Source organism: Castor canadensis, chromosome 6, assembly GCF_047511655.1.
Source record: "Castor canadensis chromosome 6, mCasCan1.hap1v2, whole genome shotgun sequence".
Lineage (NCBI taxonomy): Eukaryota > Metazoa > Chordata > Mammalia > Rodentia > Castoridae > Castor > Castor canadensis.
Window position 1 is genome coordinate 164,195,250 of NC_133391.1, and position 16,667 is coordinate 164,211,916.

Consider the following 16,667-nt stretch of genomic DNA (forward strand, 5'->3'; position numbering starts at 1 on the left):
CTCAGATCCTAGGTGGTATGGAGTAAGGCAGAGGTCAGAGACCAGGTTAACTCTTCAGGCCTCCACAATCAACTGAAGGGAAACTCGGGTCAATCAGAAATGAAGGTAGGTGATCTGAGGCAGTTCCTAATCTTCTAAGCCAGAGCCGGAGTCATCCTGGAGTCCTCTGCCAATTCATCTCCTTTAGCCAACTCATCACCAAGTCCTGTGGCTTCTACCCTCTTTCCGTTTCTGAGACCCACCCCTCCCTTATAAGCACACTGTCCTGGTAGCACTGTCCCCTGCTCTCACTGAGCTGCTATTCCTGCCTCCTGCTGCACCTCATTTTTAGGGCCTCGATGTGGCTCAATGAATTGCAACCCCTCCTCCCACTGGTTCATATCAAATTGAGGATATAGAAGAAAAGAGTGACAGGTAGAAAGGAAAATGGAACCCTTATTTCTGGTAACTTAAAGATTGAGATTGTCAGTTTAGGTCTACGGTCAAGTAGCTAATAATGAGTTCAGCAACTCCAGGCCAACGTTGATCCACCCATGGGCAGAAAAGCCTCTCCCAGAGAAGATGTTCCTGGGGGCAGATCCCTCCTAAAACAGGTGAAGCTGAAACATTGACCCTGTTCCTCCCAAATTCATATGTCTGATAAGTACTCCAGACCAGGAATTAAATTAATAATGTTCTTTTCATGTGAAAAGAAATGTAAGGGATCAGTCCCCCATACATCCTGTAATCCACATTTCTCTCCAGTGATCTAAGTCTACACAAGGCTGCCCTTGCTCAGCATTGGCTGCTGACTCTAATGCCATGCACCTGCCTTTATGTTGCATTCATAGTCATGTGAACCTGTCTTCCTCTCCAGCTCTCCATTCACATCAACCTTTCTTCCCCTCATAGACTACCAACTAGTTTCTGCCCTGTTGTCTGACCACATGTTGTCCTCCACCTCTTTTCCAGCCATGCCTCTAAAGTTCTTACTCAGCTTTTTAGACTCAACTCAAGATCACCTCAAATAAGTCCTTATGAACATTCATAACTAAAGTTCACCAAACCCAGGTGTGCAGCTCCCATTGCATGTTCCCATTCCATACAAATATAGTGTCCTGGTGATTAAGAGGGAAGACACAGCAAAAGCAAATGGGAGCACACAACATGTTTTTGCAAAGTAAGGAATTCAGTATTACAAACAAATATATAGCTATGGAAAATCAAGGAAATGTCCTTTTAAAAAGTTAACGTTGAATTGGGCCTGACCTGAACAGATCACATGGGAAGACTAGCCCAAGGAATACAGTATGACAAAGGACACAAATTTAGGAAAAGAAATGTTTAGGAAATGCTGTATTTCCCAATTTGGCCAAGGCTTTGTGTGCATATGGAAAGGCAGCAGGAAAGAAGACTGGAAAAAGAATCTGACTATAGCATCCTATGGCCTTGAGTAGCAGGTAAAATGAATTTTGATTTGATTTATAGACAATAAGAATTGGAGAATGTTATCTAAAGCAGTAGCTGGTTAATTGTGATGAGAAAACTACATAAAGTCTGGATCTTTTTAATAGTGATACCAATAAGCTAATTAATTCTAAATTTCTCAAGATAATAGTGACTGAGTTTATAATAATTTTATAATCTCAGTGGTACATTATTTGGGCATAATAAAATGACTAATAAACTCTAAAGGATGATCATGAGATTACATATTAATTTGTAGTCATTTTTCATCTTGCTTATGATTCAACTCCTGCATGTTTCATTTATTTAATGAATGTGTTACTTGTGCCTTGGGTAATAAGCACTGAATAATTCCCAAATTTTCTTAATGGCCAGTAAGATGATATGTTGATTTCAGTCAATAACAACTACGGCCATCTGCTGCTTCTTCACAGATTCTTCTTCAGTGTTCTACTACCAACCATGGTGAGTTTAATAGCTCACCCTTCAAAGAATAGTAGACAACCAGCAATTCTGTAGGAATTGTTGAGATATCTGATTTAAGTGCCAACGTTGAACAAATGATCAGATAGATAAATGGTCTCTAGACCCATCTGCAGTCAATTCTGAGCAATAGCAGCAGAACAAGTCTGAACAAATTCCATGCTAGCTCTTCAAAACCAGCACAGGAACTATACACTTGTTTTTCTCTTTTGCCAATAGGCTATGTGCTATTGTTAGTATCACTTCAGTGTATTAGGCTTGCTTTCCTGATTGATAAAATGCAAGTATTAGATACCCCAAGCAGAAAACCAGTGCATGTCTCTCAACTATCAGCTGAAGATTCCCTTCTAAGGACAGCTGGGATTCCCAGGAATAAGGTGGGCTACCCAGCAGCAGTACCCTGCCTTGACCACTGCCAGAACAGAGTCCTATTCTGCACTATCTGTTGCCTTATGTTGGTAACCTTAAAGAGCTTCTGGGATGATTTGAGCACAGGTGGTTTGTTGGGAAGTACCCTCAGGATCACCATGAAAGGTAAGGGGAGAAGGCAGATTGGACAGAGAAATTGGTCTGTTATATGGTCACAACATATAGGACTCAACCAATTACATAGGAAGGTATGGGACCAAGATGGCCCCTCGAAGTTGTCCTAAACCTCAGCTAGTCCCTGGATGTGGGCTGTGAGCCATCACTGGCCAAAACCCTGTGCAGCAGGGCGTATGAGCAGGTCAGTCCGAAAGGACCATTGGGACAGAGACTAGGGCAGCAATTGCATTAACCTCAAATCTTCTAAGAAGTAAGAAACAAAGGAGAAGCATGGTGAGGATGATAGGAAAAAGAAACAGCTGGACACAGCATGCATTTTAACATACTACACCCTCATCATCTGTGTGATCCTGGCAGGTCTGTGTTGTGTCTATGGCTCTCAGTCTCCCTCCCTGTAAAGTGCTCTGAGTTTCTTTTACTGAAATATCAAGGAATTTGTTCCACACTTCATTCTTGGTCAATGTCTGAAACTCTCTTGCTACCTACCCCATAGCTTAGACAAGTTCTCAGGGGAGTAGGGCATCAAAACTGTGCAATTAAAATTCGCCTTCATTAGGTGTGAAGAGTCCATCTTCAGCAACCAAAAATTCACATCTCCACACCCCAGTGGGTACACAGCAGTCCCATGATTAAATGAGATTTGCAGGCGGCAACTTGGGAATTTCTCCATTAGAATGAGTACAAGTATTTAGTTCGTTCAATCTTTATTACCCATGCTCCCCCTTGTGAGGCAATTTTCCTTATTGAAAGTAAAGCAATTGCACCCAAACCATTTAAAAATGATCCTTTTCCTGTTTTTATTAGCCAGTATCAAAGAAATGACTATTTGAAACACAACCAACAGGAGGGAATTGGGTTTTTATTGCTCAGTTCACATTGTTATGGCTTTAGGAATGGAAAAAGGCTCCCCAAGGAAATACTGTCTCTCAAAACAAGCTTTCAGAGTAATCAACAGGAGAGGTCTTTCAAGAGAAAGGAGGAAAACACAGAAAATATTAAAATATAATTAAGTAAGCAAAGCAGATGCAAAATAAAATGTGCGGAGGAAGCTGTTTAGGACAGAAATGCTATTTTTTTTTTATTTACTTGCACAGCAGTAAGCAGAATTACCCAAAGGTGGCTATATAACTTTCTGACCAGCAGACCGGCCATTGGTCTTTAAAATCAAAAGCCAGAAAACCAAAATGAGCATGTGAACATCTCCCATGAATCTGAATTTACTGCCACTTCAAAATGATTGTGAACCAGGCTCAGAGGTGTGCAGAGTAAGCTCTCCCCCTCCACTAACAAGTCATCATATCCATTTATCTGAACATTCAGTAAACAAGCAAATTAAAGCAGCTCAGAGTAGATATCATGTGGCAGAACAACACCTAAAATGTGTACCTGCATGTCCTTGGGTGACAGGCACAGGTCCCCTTATCCCATGCTCAATCTGTAAAAGCTTATGTTAGACTAGGTCATTCCTCTTTAGCTTAATTCTTACAATGACCCTCTATCTGAAGCTGACCTTCTGACTATAGTATATTAAAGCCTTCGTGTTAATTGTATTTCTCAAATTCCTCACAGAAAAATACTCTATGTGTCTCTTTATTAACAGAATAAAATGAAATGAGAGGAATGATACAGTTTGCTCAATTTATAGGAACGAGGTGTCTCCACACAGCCTAATGTATGTGTATACACCCACACACACTGCAGATCAGCACCGTTTCTCTTTTCTTCTCATATTGATTATTTCACTGCTGAGTTTAGCGCTGCATACAGCCAGAGGTAGAAGAACTACTAGAAACTACTCCAATGACAGCAGACGCACACAACCTTTTATACTTTGTAAAACAAACAGTATGCAAAGCCCCAGCACGAGTTAGATCACTGTGAATTTAAAAGGATTCATAAGTCTATGACTCTTTAAGCCAGAGAGAGAGCACACAAAGAAATTATTAATTATTTATTAAGTTAATAAACTAAGATGTTTTCCAGATTATTTTCTTAAATTATTATATAAATCCAATTTCCAAGTCAGTTGAAACAAATACTATAAGACAAAATAATTTTCAATAAAAAAATCACCACTGCAGTCTAGTCAATGCTAATCATTGACTAGTTAAGCTGAGGAAATATGGATCAGTGAGTGTGAAGGCATCAAGGATTGGCTTCGACAGTACTTAAAGTCACATAATTCATACTTCCTTAAGACAATATATATTAAAATATTTATATTGATGTTGATATATTAAATGATATATTTCCTTAAAATCATACATTTCCTTTAAATATAATGAGCTATTTTACCAGAAGATGTAAAAATCGTTTAAAAACTAAAGTTCCTAATTAGAATATCCATAAAACAAAATGTTATGTCCAGAGAAGCTAGTTTTCTTTTTGTGATGTTAGGGATCAAACCCAGGGCCTTGCACATACTAGACAAGTTAATATGCGCTAAACACCCAGATAAAACTCTTTTTGCTTTTTTGGTGGTACTGGAGTTTGAACTCAGGGCCTACACCTTGAGCCACTCCACCAGCCCTTTATTGTGAAAGGTTTTTTCAAGATAGGGTCTTGCGGTACTATTTTCTCTGACTGGCTTCAAACCGATCCTCCTGATCTCTGCCTCCTAAGCAGTCAGGAGTCAGGATTACAAATGTGAGCCACTGGCACCCGGCTTAAAACTTGTTTTTTTTAAGAGTAAAATGTCCAAATCTAAGAAAGTTCCCTTGAAAATATGGTAGAGCTATTCTCAGGTATTTTTAGAACCAATACAAATAGATGATGGGTCCAAATTCATTCTTATTTATTCCCTTAACAAAACTATATGGATGAATCTCTGTGTCAACAGGTCATGTGCATGGAGGTTGAGCACATACTAGGATGAACAGTAACAAACCTAAAAGAACTAGAGTAGAGATTAAACTAGAGGCCAGAGAGTAGAAATTAAATTAAATTAAAGACTATAGGCAAGACAGACTTCTAACCAACAGTGTCAGAACTGCAATGACTTCGGGTAACAACTCCTCCTAAAAGGCTTGGCCAGGACCTAAGCCCCTCAAAACCTCTGCAAAATGTGGCTGTTCAAAGGGAAAGGATATGCGAGGACTGAAGAGAACCCCGACTCCTGTGATGCTGACGGTCCCATCTGTAGAGCTGATTCTCTGATAAAATAACTTTCTCTATATGTCCCAAGCAGAAATTTGCAAAGAGGAAGTCTCAACTGAGTTATCAACTAAGAAGGACACATGAATGTACAATATCATTTAATCATGAACGTTTATCTAGTAAAAATTCATTCTGAATTATTGTTAAAATATTTTTTCCTTTTCTGATGGTATGAGGTTTGAACTCAGGGCCTTGCACTTGCTAGACAGGCACTCTACCACATGAGTCAAAGCCCCATCCTTTTTTGCCTTGGTTATTTTTCCAATAGGGTCTCATGTTCTTGTCCAGAATGGCCTCAGACTGGGACCCTCCTACCCACAGCCTCCCTCACAGCTGGGATCACAGACTTGTACCACCATGCCCAGCTTGTTTGTTGAGATGAAGTCTTACTAACTTTTTGTCCAGGCTAACTAGAAACACAATTCTCCTGGTCTTCACTTCACAGGTAGTTAAGGCATATGCATATGCTTAGTCCTGGTAAGAATAATTTTATGAGTTAAATGCTGCTCCCCTGAGCAGGAGGTACCTCCTTGTCACAAAATGACGAATAGGACACCAAACTTCTCTACCCTAGTAGAACTACAAAGACAGTTAAAGGATCTCCATCTTGACTTGGAGGTCCCTGTTATCAGTATGTGGAAGCAGTTAAAATAGTACAAAGAATTCCTAGTGAGAACCATCTACTATGCTTATGGTTTTTTCCTTATTGACCCTAAAGGATAGCTACAGTATAAAGGACAGTATACTAAATCTAGAGTCAGAATGACCCCACCTCGTCTTCATTCAGGTAAGTCTTTTAATCTATCAAAGTCTCTGTTCCCTCACCTATAAACTGGGGATAATGGTAGACATAGTCTGGGAGATTAATTTGTAAAATGCTTTGTAGTTTACAAAGCAATGTCATAGAAATATTCATGGAGAATACTTCCCGGAATTGGCAAAAAAAAAAAAAGGAGCAAATTCTCAAATATACATCAGAATAATTCCCCATATTAGCTGTTGTTTAAAACCCATAGTTTTGAAACCAGGTAGAAATATAAAATATAAATCCCAAACTAGTTATGGAGGAAATGTGTGCATATTTCTTGGTCTTCGCTTACCTTTGTTTCTGAGCATGTACAAAAGCTAGTCCAGGTGATGGGCTATCTGGGCACAAAGATCAATAAAAGTTAATCATGCTGCAGGAAGCCAGAGGAAGGCCGCTCTGCTCTGCTTTGCAAGCTGCAGACTCTGAGGAACATGCTAATTGTCTTATAAGCTGATGTTATTAGACACTAGGTAGCCTGCCAATTTGTCAGCAGACTGTTGCCTAATGAGCAGTTAATCTGTCCTTTGGAGAGCTATACAAAGTGAGCTGAACACTTCCTTCAGAAGGTGTCTTTCACTTTTGATCACCTACTACATAAAACTGTCACTTACTCCTTTTTCCCCACAGCTATTTCTCAGTCACTGCAATCCTCTGAAACTCACAAACACAACAAAGATTAGTAAAGATTGGTTGCATCCCAAATGACGAGGTAACGTGTGTGTCCAGAGCAGGTCAGCCTCTGTGTCTTAGATAATGAGTGCTAATGAGTGCCTACCTCAGTGGCGGTCCAGAGGTCTACAGGATAACTGTGAAAGGGGCTCAGATAAGGAAGTGGTGCCTCATAAGTGCTTATAACTGTTAGCTACTATTATTAAAATGAATGAAAATATAATAAACTTGGCAATAGCCAAACCTGCCAAGTACCTATTAATAGCAGTCTTTGTGGGTTCTTTTTTTATTAGAAAAGAGAGTTAAATAGAACACTGATTCCATTGTTTACATTAGAGGGCAACTGTTCTCTTCTTTCCTCTCCCTGTAGTTATGACCTTTCTTTCTCTCAATCTCATACCTTCATCCTCTTCCCGGGGTCTAATCTACTGAGTGATAACTGGAATATGTAAGACTCGTCCTTGGTTCTGACTTAACCAAGATGGTCCCAGGGTTTGACCTGCATACTTGATCAAACTAAAAGGTCCATCTACACATACGAGCAGACTTTTCCTGACTTCTCCACCGTGCCAAAATGTGGGTTACTTGCAGCAAGACGGTCAATCCAAATTGACCTTCAGGAATTCAAAATTCCTGAAATTTTTCTCTAGAAATTCTGATTGTCTTTCCACTGCCACATGTGCTTGGAAAATGCGGCACAGGAATTTACCACAGACAGGGAGGCAAACAAAAAATGTTTTAATAACATTTCTACACATTGCTCAAGGCTTCTAAAGTTACAATTATGAGTTCATGCAGTGTGAACAACTGTTTTTCATTTTGTTACTGGTTTAAGAATTTAAATAGGAATTGATAGAATGAGCACATCTAATGTACAAACTAATAGAGATTTACGGCTCCAGAAACAGTCTGTAATTCCTCAACCATGGAATGGGGAAAATGTTGACCATGTGTTTATATTTCATTACCGAGGAAAATTTAGAGATGGTTAGTGATTATTTGTGTCAAAAGTTTTAAAGCTATACCTCTTTGGGGTATTAACTAGAGCATTTTGAAGGTATCCACTGAAGGCATTCATTTGCCTTCACTGTAGCAAGCCAGCGTGGGAAGTCTTAAGCTGGCCAAGCATCTCTGACCCTTCACTGAAGCATATCAGTGTCTCACTTATATGGAGCCCACAGGAATCACTGTCCATGAACCAAACCATGTGAGAGATGGAACATGGAGTCAGGGAGAGTCTCAAATAAAATATTCACTTTCTCCTGAGAGCCTAAACTTCTCCTCCTCCAAATAACCTGTTTTGTTTTGTTTTTAGAAAGCGTACACATATTTTAGGCATTTCAGAAATGTGTGTGTGAGAGAGAGAGAGAGAAATTAATACAGAAAAGGTGAGGTGAATGCTTTTTGACAGCATTTTTTAACTTAAATGATATAGATGTAGCAGAAATAAAGTAGCAACATGAGTTAGAACCAACTAATAAACCTCTATCAAACATAAGCACATGACAGAATATTTGCTAAGGAATTTGGCTTAGAGTCAGAAAGTTGACTACAAGAATTGTCTAGTACCACATCCTTCACTATGATTGCCTCACCATGGTGAGGATTCCCTCCCTCTATGGATAAACCCTGTCAGATTTGTATACCCTGTAAAAATTTGATAGGTCCTCTTTCTCAGACCAAGCCAAATCTAACCTCCTTGAATTTATATACATTGGTCCTCATTCAGCATTCTGAAATTTAATTTTCATCAGGAAAGCTCTTAAAATGTTATGTTTAAGGTATGCTGGTTCTAAAGTTCACTTCTTTCTTCATTCGTTTGGAGAATTTATTCCCTCTTGATTTTATTATAGAAGCTGTTGCATATTGTAATGCAGCCTCAGGCCATCTTGAAATGTACAATATCTAGAAACTTCCACCAATGAAATAACCAACTAACGTTCTGAAAACAGTTCCAGAAATAATAGCAGATATGGTCTAACAGCAAAAGTGAGTCTTAAATACCCAGAATCAACTCAGGATTCATTGTACTTCAAATGGCAGAAGAAGGTATGACACAGCTTGTATGAGTTGTTTGCCAAGTGGTAAAAAATAAGTTACCTCTTTTTTTTCTTAAACATTCAAAAAGATTCCCCAAATCTCTGAAACTATCTTCTCATTGTCAGACAAAGCATGATATTCTTCATTGCACTGATGCTTTCCTTTGAACCAAAACATGGAATAATATTTTTATATTCAGACTTGCAGCACTTGAAATTATTTGCTGGCAAAAGATGAAGCCCTCCTCCTATCTCAGAATTGTGGTGATCTTTGTAGGTATCTTCAGGACAATATGCATATATCCAGTAAGTCAGGCAACATCCACGGTCATAGTAATAACAGGACACAATTATTTGAAGAGCATTCCCTGGCCCTTCTCATCTACCCCTCACCCTAAATACAGTCTCAAATTGTCCAATATAATATAATTGGATGAAACATATTAGCAGAGTCTTGGCAAAAATTATGTCCAATGACCAAACTGGCTGTTCCCCAGAAGCTACTATAGAAGACTGATAATATTCTATCAGTCTCTGAATCTGTAAGATGATCTTTTTGGCCCTCATACATTACAGAGGACTGAATATATGTATACCTCCAAAATCCCTATGTCAATTGCAATGTAATGACATTTGGAAGTGGGAGCCAAAGTAAAGTAGGTCATGAGGATGGAGCCCTCATGATATGGATCCTGTACTTACAGGAAAAGGCCACAGCTAACCCACTTTCCACCATGACCATGTGAGGATACAAGGAAAAGGAAATATACCAAATAATGATGCAGGACATGACATCTGTGTAAGAACAAAACTGTTAAAAAACTGTTAAACAACACGGGATAGGGAGAAAAGGGCAAGGAATTACAGAGGAGAGTGGTTACACTGACTTAGGCATAATGCATGTACAGGTATAATACCAAGGCAAAAATCACACTGAATAACGAATAGACACCTAAACAACGAAGAATAAGAATGAAAAACAGGTCACCCTAAGGGAAGGGCGTTAATGGGAGGAGGAGGGCAAAAGAAGGAAGAAGGTAAGTATGGTTGATATTCCTTCTATAGAAGAATAATTATGGGACTTTTAAACCTGTTGAAAATCACCATAAAAGAGGGACTAAGGTAGGAAGGAGAAAAATGGAGGGAATGAGCCAATTTGGGTTATAATATATATATACATACATATGTATATATATATATATATATGGGAATGTCATAATGAAATCCTCTGTATAGCTATCTTAAACAAACGAAATTTTGTTTTTCAAAAATGGAGGATAAGAAAGTAAAACAGGCCCTGTCTGGGGGTTGGTACCAGTGGAAGGGGGAAGGATGTAAGGAAAGGGTGTAGGAGGTGAATATGGTAGAAACATTCTGTACTCATATATTAAAATGGAAAAATGACACCTGCTGAAACTATTCTAAGAATGGAGGAGGACAGATAAAGGGGAATGATGGAGGGGGTGGATTTAACTAAGATATATTGTAAGCACTTTTGTAAATGTCACAACTTACCCCCAGTACAACAATACAATGATAAAAACAAAAATTTTTAAAAAGGAGAAACTGTCAATCTGTAGCCAGGACAAGGACCCTCACCAGGACCTCACACATAGGCACCCTGATCTCTGACTTCCAGCCTCCAGAACTGTAAGAAATAATTTTCTATAGTTCATAAGTCATGCAATATATGCTACTTTGTTAGAGCAGCTTAAACTAAGACAAACAGAAAGAGTATTCACCTTGACTGAGTAACACAGTGGTTACAAACAGCAATAAGTTGCCTGCCTCAAAGCCCAGTCCCTTGTTTCTTTTAAGTCTTTATCTCAATGTCAACTTCTCAGTAAGGCAGACAGTGACTGATTAAAATTGCAATACCCTTTTTCTTCCATACTCCCAATTGTCTTAATCTGCCAATTTTCTTTATTCAGAGACCTTAGTACCTTGTAATACATTTCATGGTTTACTGAGCTACACTGTGTGAGTTAGTTGTCCCACTTCCCTTCCTTTCCATCAGCATACACCACACACACACATACACACACACACACACACGCATGCACACGCACACATACCTACAAATGGCAAGGACAGACTATCTGTTTACTGACTCACCAGAAGAATCTAAAAGTGGGAAGTAAAAAAGTCAACATATATTGGTTAGTGAATGAGTCCATGATTCTGTGCTTAGACGAGTTGGCTTAAAGTCCCACATCCCTCTATGACTCTGGAGAAATAGTCATTCTCTTGAGCCCTAGGTTTCCTTGTTGGTAGAAGGGGCACATGTGAGTCCTTCCTCTGTGGGATCATGAGGAGGATGAAGTGCAGCGGTGCACGCCAGGTGCTTAGAACTATGACTGGACACAGTAAACTTTCAATAAGCATTGGTTGCCATGGTAATTAGTATTTCAAGATATGTTTCCCAAGGTGAGGACAAATTCGTGATGATTTGCACTCTCAGGCAACTAACTGGCTTTCCTCATCTGACAGCACTGATCTGAGATGGTGAAGAGGCCTAAGTAAGGCAGAAAGCTACCATGGGTCAAACCCTGGGGCTGTGGCCTCACCAGCTCCAATTCAACAATATTCAGGGCTTTGTGAAGGAGCTGTTAACAGTGTAAGTGCTACTGCCTCTGACTTGCAGAAGCAGAATAAACATAATATTGAAACCACTGAGTAAGTGATGGTGAGGTTCAGAAACCTTAAAAGGCAGGGAAAGTAGCTCCCCTCTTTCTACTTGAACTGGGATTTGTTTATTTGGCTTAACTGCAGTCAAAGCTAATGGTTCTAATGGCTTTGAATCACCCAACTCATTCTCCGAATTTCTATGTGCAGGCTGTAACTCACACTTTCTGAAAGAGGATAAAGAGAAAAAAAATGCCCTCCATAAAAGAATTTACCAGAACATACTAATCATTTAGACATTCGCTTACGTTTCTAGAAAGCTAAAGAGCAAGAATGCTCTGGTAGGATTTCCCCTGGAGCAAAACCCAAGTCTACCTAAAGGCAAAAGAAAGCAGGGCTGCAAATTAGACCATTAATCTGAATATCCATTGAGGATTTAGGAAAACAAAACACTTTGGAAGCACCCATTATTGATTTACACATAGCTTTGACCTAGGAGGAAAAGCTAGGATTTAGGGAGCAACTGAGTTAGGAGAGTAGGTGGGAATGAGAGAGGAAGAGAAAGAGAAAGGATGACAAAGGGGGGAGGAGTATTTGCTGATTTCTTGGCAGTAACAGTGTTCACTTCCCTATTAATTATAACAGGGCTCCACAAGGCTAATCTTCTCTAAGTGGTCCATTAAACCATGATGAGACCAAAACAAAATGAATGACTACACATTCAAGGAAGAGATAATGACAAATCAGGCCACTAAGGAATTTCTCTCTTCCCTTACAGAAGACCCCAGGAGTTGAAACAGGAATTAAATCCCAGATTCCATCCCAGAACTTTCACATGCACAAGACAAATGACTGGATAGTTCCAGAAGGAACCCAGTAGTCTCATTTCTGACAAGTTCCCAAGTGGTGCTGAATTGGCCTTTGAATCACAATTCAAAGTTGGAAGCTGCCACCCCACTGCACCTGCTAAGGTAAGCCTGAAGAATAGCATTTTTTGATGAAAAAATGTATTTTCCAGGGCAGAAGAAAGTAAGAGAATTGGTGAAATAATAGTGTTATTAAAAGTTCTAATAATTCAACAATGCTTCCAATATTCAGGGGGCATTGAGGAGGTGAATTCAACTATGATATATTGTAAGAGCTTCTGTAAATGTCAATGTACCTCCCAGTACAACAATAAAATAATTTAAAAAACCAACTATCCCAAATTACTAAAATATACTTAAATTACAGTTTTTGAGGCATACACAAACACTGATTTTTACAGTTGAAGCAATTTCACTGAAGTCTATTGATAGGTTCATTGATAATTTCCCCCTAGTGTTTGAAATATTGTCATGTCCAAATTGCACTAAATCTGGAAAATATCCTAATTCTCACTCTCTTTTGATGGTATGTACAGTGTCTAGGAGTTTGCTTTCACTGTTTTGAAATTTAATATTCTAAATAAAAAATATGTTACTGACACACCAAATTCCACCAGGCTTATCTGAATATGCAATAACAATATTTATTACACCTAATTACATATAACCCAATTGGGAAGGGACCATACAGAGGGGAAGGGGAAGAGAGACAGAAAAGGGAAAAGAAAAATTATAGTACCTCTGTTTCTCTATATTTTTCCTCATCTATCACAGAGGAATCTTGACTCATTTGAAAAAGAATTGATGAAAACTACAGTATGTTCCACCAGCCAAAACAGTTACCTCTCAAAGTTTCCTATTGGCCCTTTCAATCAGCTGAGTACAAGAGGTTTTCCTATAAAAAGTCCACAGTGTATCTAAATCTGATCCCAGTAAAATTTGACTTCAGCTGAAGTGAAAATGCAGAGGTAGCATTTACGGATAACAGCTGGAGAACATTAGTTCCCTGTCTCTCCTTTTCTCTCCCAAGGGCTGAGAATTCTGCTGTTCAGACAGGAAGTCGTCATATACCACACACTGTACAATACTAGAATGCTGGGATGTAAGAACAAGTTGTGGAGGATTAGAAGGACCTTGCAAGGGTTTTATTCAAGAACACAGAGCAGTGACTCCAGTACTTCTTGGCTGTCCCCTCCCTGAGACTGTGTGTGCATGGACACACAGAACTGACAGGCACACACTACAACTACTGAAAGCCTTTTAATGACTCAGAGTTAGAAGGCTTCATCTTTTGTTTTTCCACACATTTTAAAACATTAACTCAAAAACCTTTTGGAGGTGAGTGGCTAAGATTCCTCAATAACCTTTTTTGGCACACCTTCACATTTGCTTTTTAAAAAGACAATCTTTTAATTTTACAAAATAATAAAACTGTAAGAAAAAATTTCTCCCATACAACTGCCCAAGATCTAAGTAGATAGATAGATAGATAGATAGATAGATAGATAGATATAAATATATATACCTATCTATCTATATGTATCTGCCCAGGATAAGGATATAGATGTGTGTGTGTGTGTGTGTGTGTGTGTGTGTGTGTGTGTGTGTGTGTGTGTGTGAGTGAGATCGTGTTTTGAATTCCTTCTGGAAAAAGAATGATTTAAACAAAAGGTTCATGTGGGCATGGTTTTTAGGGTTGGCTTCTATAATTTCATAAAGCTGATGAGACATGAACCCAGATACAAACACGGGGAGAGACATCCACATTTTGTGGTCACAGCCCCAAGTTTTGAACGACATGATAAGAGTTTCCACAACACCACATGCGAAATAGCTGTTCTGCATTCCTACCAGTCTGCAAGCTCTGGCCCCTTCTTTGTAACCTACAGTCCTCTGGGGGCGGGCTGTAAAGCCAGTCCTGTCTCCTCCACTCCCCTCCAGCCAAGTCCACTAGATACATGCTTTAACTTTTGAACTGCAGAAAATGCCTTTGCCTTATGCATATCTGGGGCATGCTGTTAATCAACCCAGTTAAAACACTACGGTATTATGCAAAGAGGGGGAGGAGGGACGAGGGAGAAGCCAACCCACACATCCATCATCCTTTTAGGAGTAGGCGGAGTTTAAAGTTTCCCCAACTTCCAAGTTCTCACTTGACAGGCAATATTTCTGTGCAATTTCCAGCCCCGAGTAACAGATGGTCCTTTGCCGGTCTTGAGCCCCGAGAGAGCCCAGACAAAGCTCCCAACCACTCCACGCCTCGAGGGATTGATAGGTGGTTAGTTTCACAAAACTGTCAGACCAGGGCAGTACGCAAAGAATGGGAAGCCTAACTTCTCCTTGCCAGAAGTTTTTCCTGCTACAGGAAAGTCCTGAGGACCGAAGCACAAAGGCCTGGGAAAGTTTCGCTGCTTTATGTTTCAAGACATCTTTCGCCATATGCCAAACCATCATCCTTAAACTCCCAGGTGCCCAACGGAAGGAAAGTTGAGTCACACGTGTTCAGAAACAGGGCAGAAAGGCAACTTGAGCAGTCCCAAAGACAAGCTGGGAAACTGCTTAAAGACCCTCAGGGTGAAAAGCATCCTCCAGGCGCCAGACCCACTCACTGATCACTCAGAGCCAAAGGAGAAGGTGACGGCCCAGACATTGGTGCCAAATGAGAGTGTGCGCCAGGGGAGCACACAAGATCCTTCCTTCCCAGCGATACAGGGGTCTGGGTCGGTCGGCCCACTCACCCTCACTGCCGTACTGTTTGCCATTGTTCGCGCCCATCCTGTCGCCGTCATACCCGCCGTCTCCCAGGACACTGCATAGCTGGGGCGACCTCCTGCGCGTCCGGCCAGTGGAAAGCACGCCGGGCGGGACCTCTAGCTGAACATTCCCCTAGGCTCCGGGGCCGATCTCGGCCAGGGGCGGCCCCAGCTCTCTGGAGGGTGGGGGCTGTCGGTCCCCTCCTGGCACCCCGACTGTGGCGGGCGGGGCCCAGCGCCGCAGCCGCCGCCGCTCCTAGAATCCGCGCTCGGGGCCAGCGGGAGCAGCGCAGCCCACAGCCCGCGCCCCGGGGCCGCCCCGAGGCTCTCCGCCCCGCCGCCGCCGCGGGGTCCCCATCCGCCCGCCCCGAGCTCCCCGCGATGCGCGCCCAGCCGCGCGGGCCTCCGGGGTCCCCCGCCCGGCCGCCTCCTCCAGCCGCCCCTGCGCGCCCGCGGCTCCCCCGGGGAGGGCGCGGCGGCCACTTGTTGCGGGCGCCCGGAGTGAGCGGAGACTTGCGGCCCGGCTGCCCGCGGGCCGGACTTTTGTTAGCGCCAGGCGCCTCCTCCCGCCGCCCAGCGTCAATCACAGCTGGAGCCCCGGGGAGGAAGGCCGGCCCGGAGATGCGCGGCCTTTTAAAGGGGCAGCGCGCCTTTTCAGGGCTCCCGCTCTGGGGCAGGGGCTGGGCTCGAACTGTGCTCGTCGTCCACAGACCCTTTGGTGGAAAGCAACGTGTAACTGGTTTTCTTTTCCTATTCTTTTATGGGCTTGTTCTCCCCATTTGTAAGATGAGCTTCCACTCGTCGTTCAAAATCCCCTGGGGTGGTCTGCAACTGTAGTCTGTTTTGGATGCGTGGGCATTTATAATAAAGACGCATCAGTGTCTGAATTCTGACACATCTCGGGTACCTAAGTTGGCATCCTCCTGGGGCTCGCCAGGTCTGGGGACTGAAGCGAAGAATGGAGAAACAGGAGGGAAAACTTGAGACGAACTTAGCAGGGAGAGGTCCCAGGAGAGCCCAACACTTTCCCCGCCCCGTGAAGGACGTTTCCAGGCTCAGAATTTTTAAGAGCTTCAGAGCCAGGAAGTTTATTTTCCCCTCGTTTCTGATTTTTTTTTTTAAACTTGAGGTTGGTGTTACCCTTTGTTTAATACCTTACGATCTCTTTGGAGGGTCACATGGCTTTGGAGAGCGTTAAAATGGTCCTTTAGTGTCTCCTCCCTCGAATAGTAAAAGGTAATTCTCAGTATTTTATTCCCTGTCCATGTAAACACCT

The 16,667-nt window shown here is 41.5% G+C and overlaps 1 protein-coding gene across 1 annotated transcript in view; it reads right to left on the bottom strand.

Moving 5' to 3' along the window:
* The window catches only part of Fbxl7 (F-box and leucine rich repeat protein 7), a 379,344-nt gene extending 363,628 nt beyond the window's left edge, over positions 1 to 15,716 (bottom strand). Inside the window, exon 1 of the mRNA XM_020155615.2 lies at positions 15,377 to 15,716. Coding sequence (XP_020011204.1) covers positions 15,377 to 15,413 — 37 coding nt within the window. The 5' untranslated portion in view covers positions 15,414 to 15,716. The remainder of the gene's footprint in view (positions 1 to 15,376) is intronic.
* Between the last annotated feature and the right edge of the window lie 951 nt (positions 15,717 to 16,667).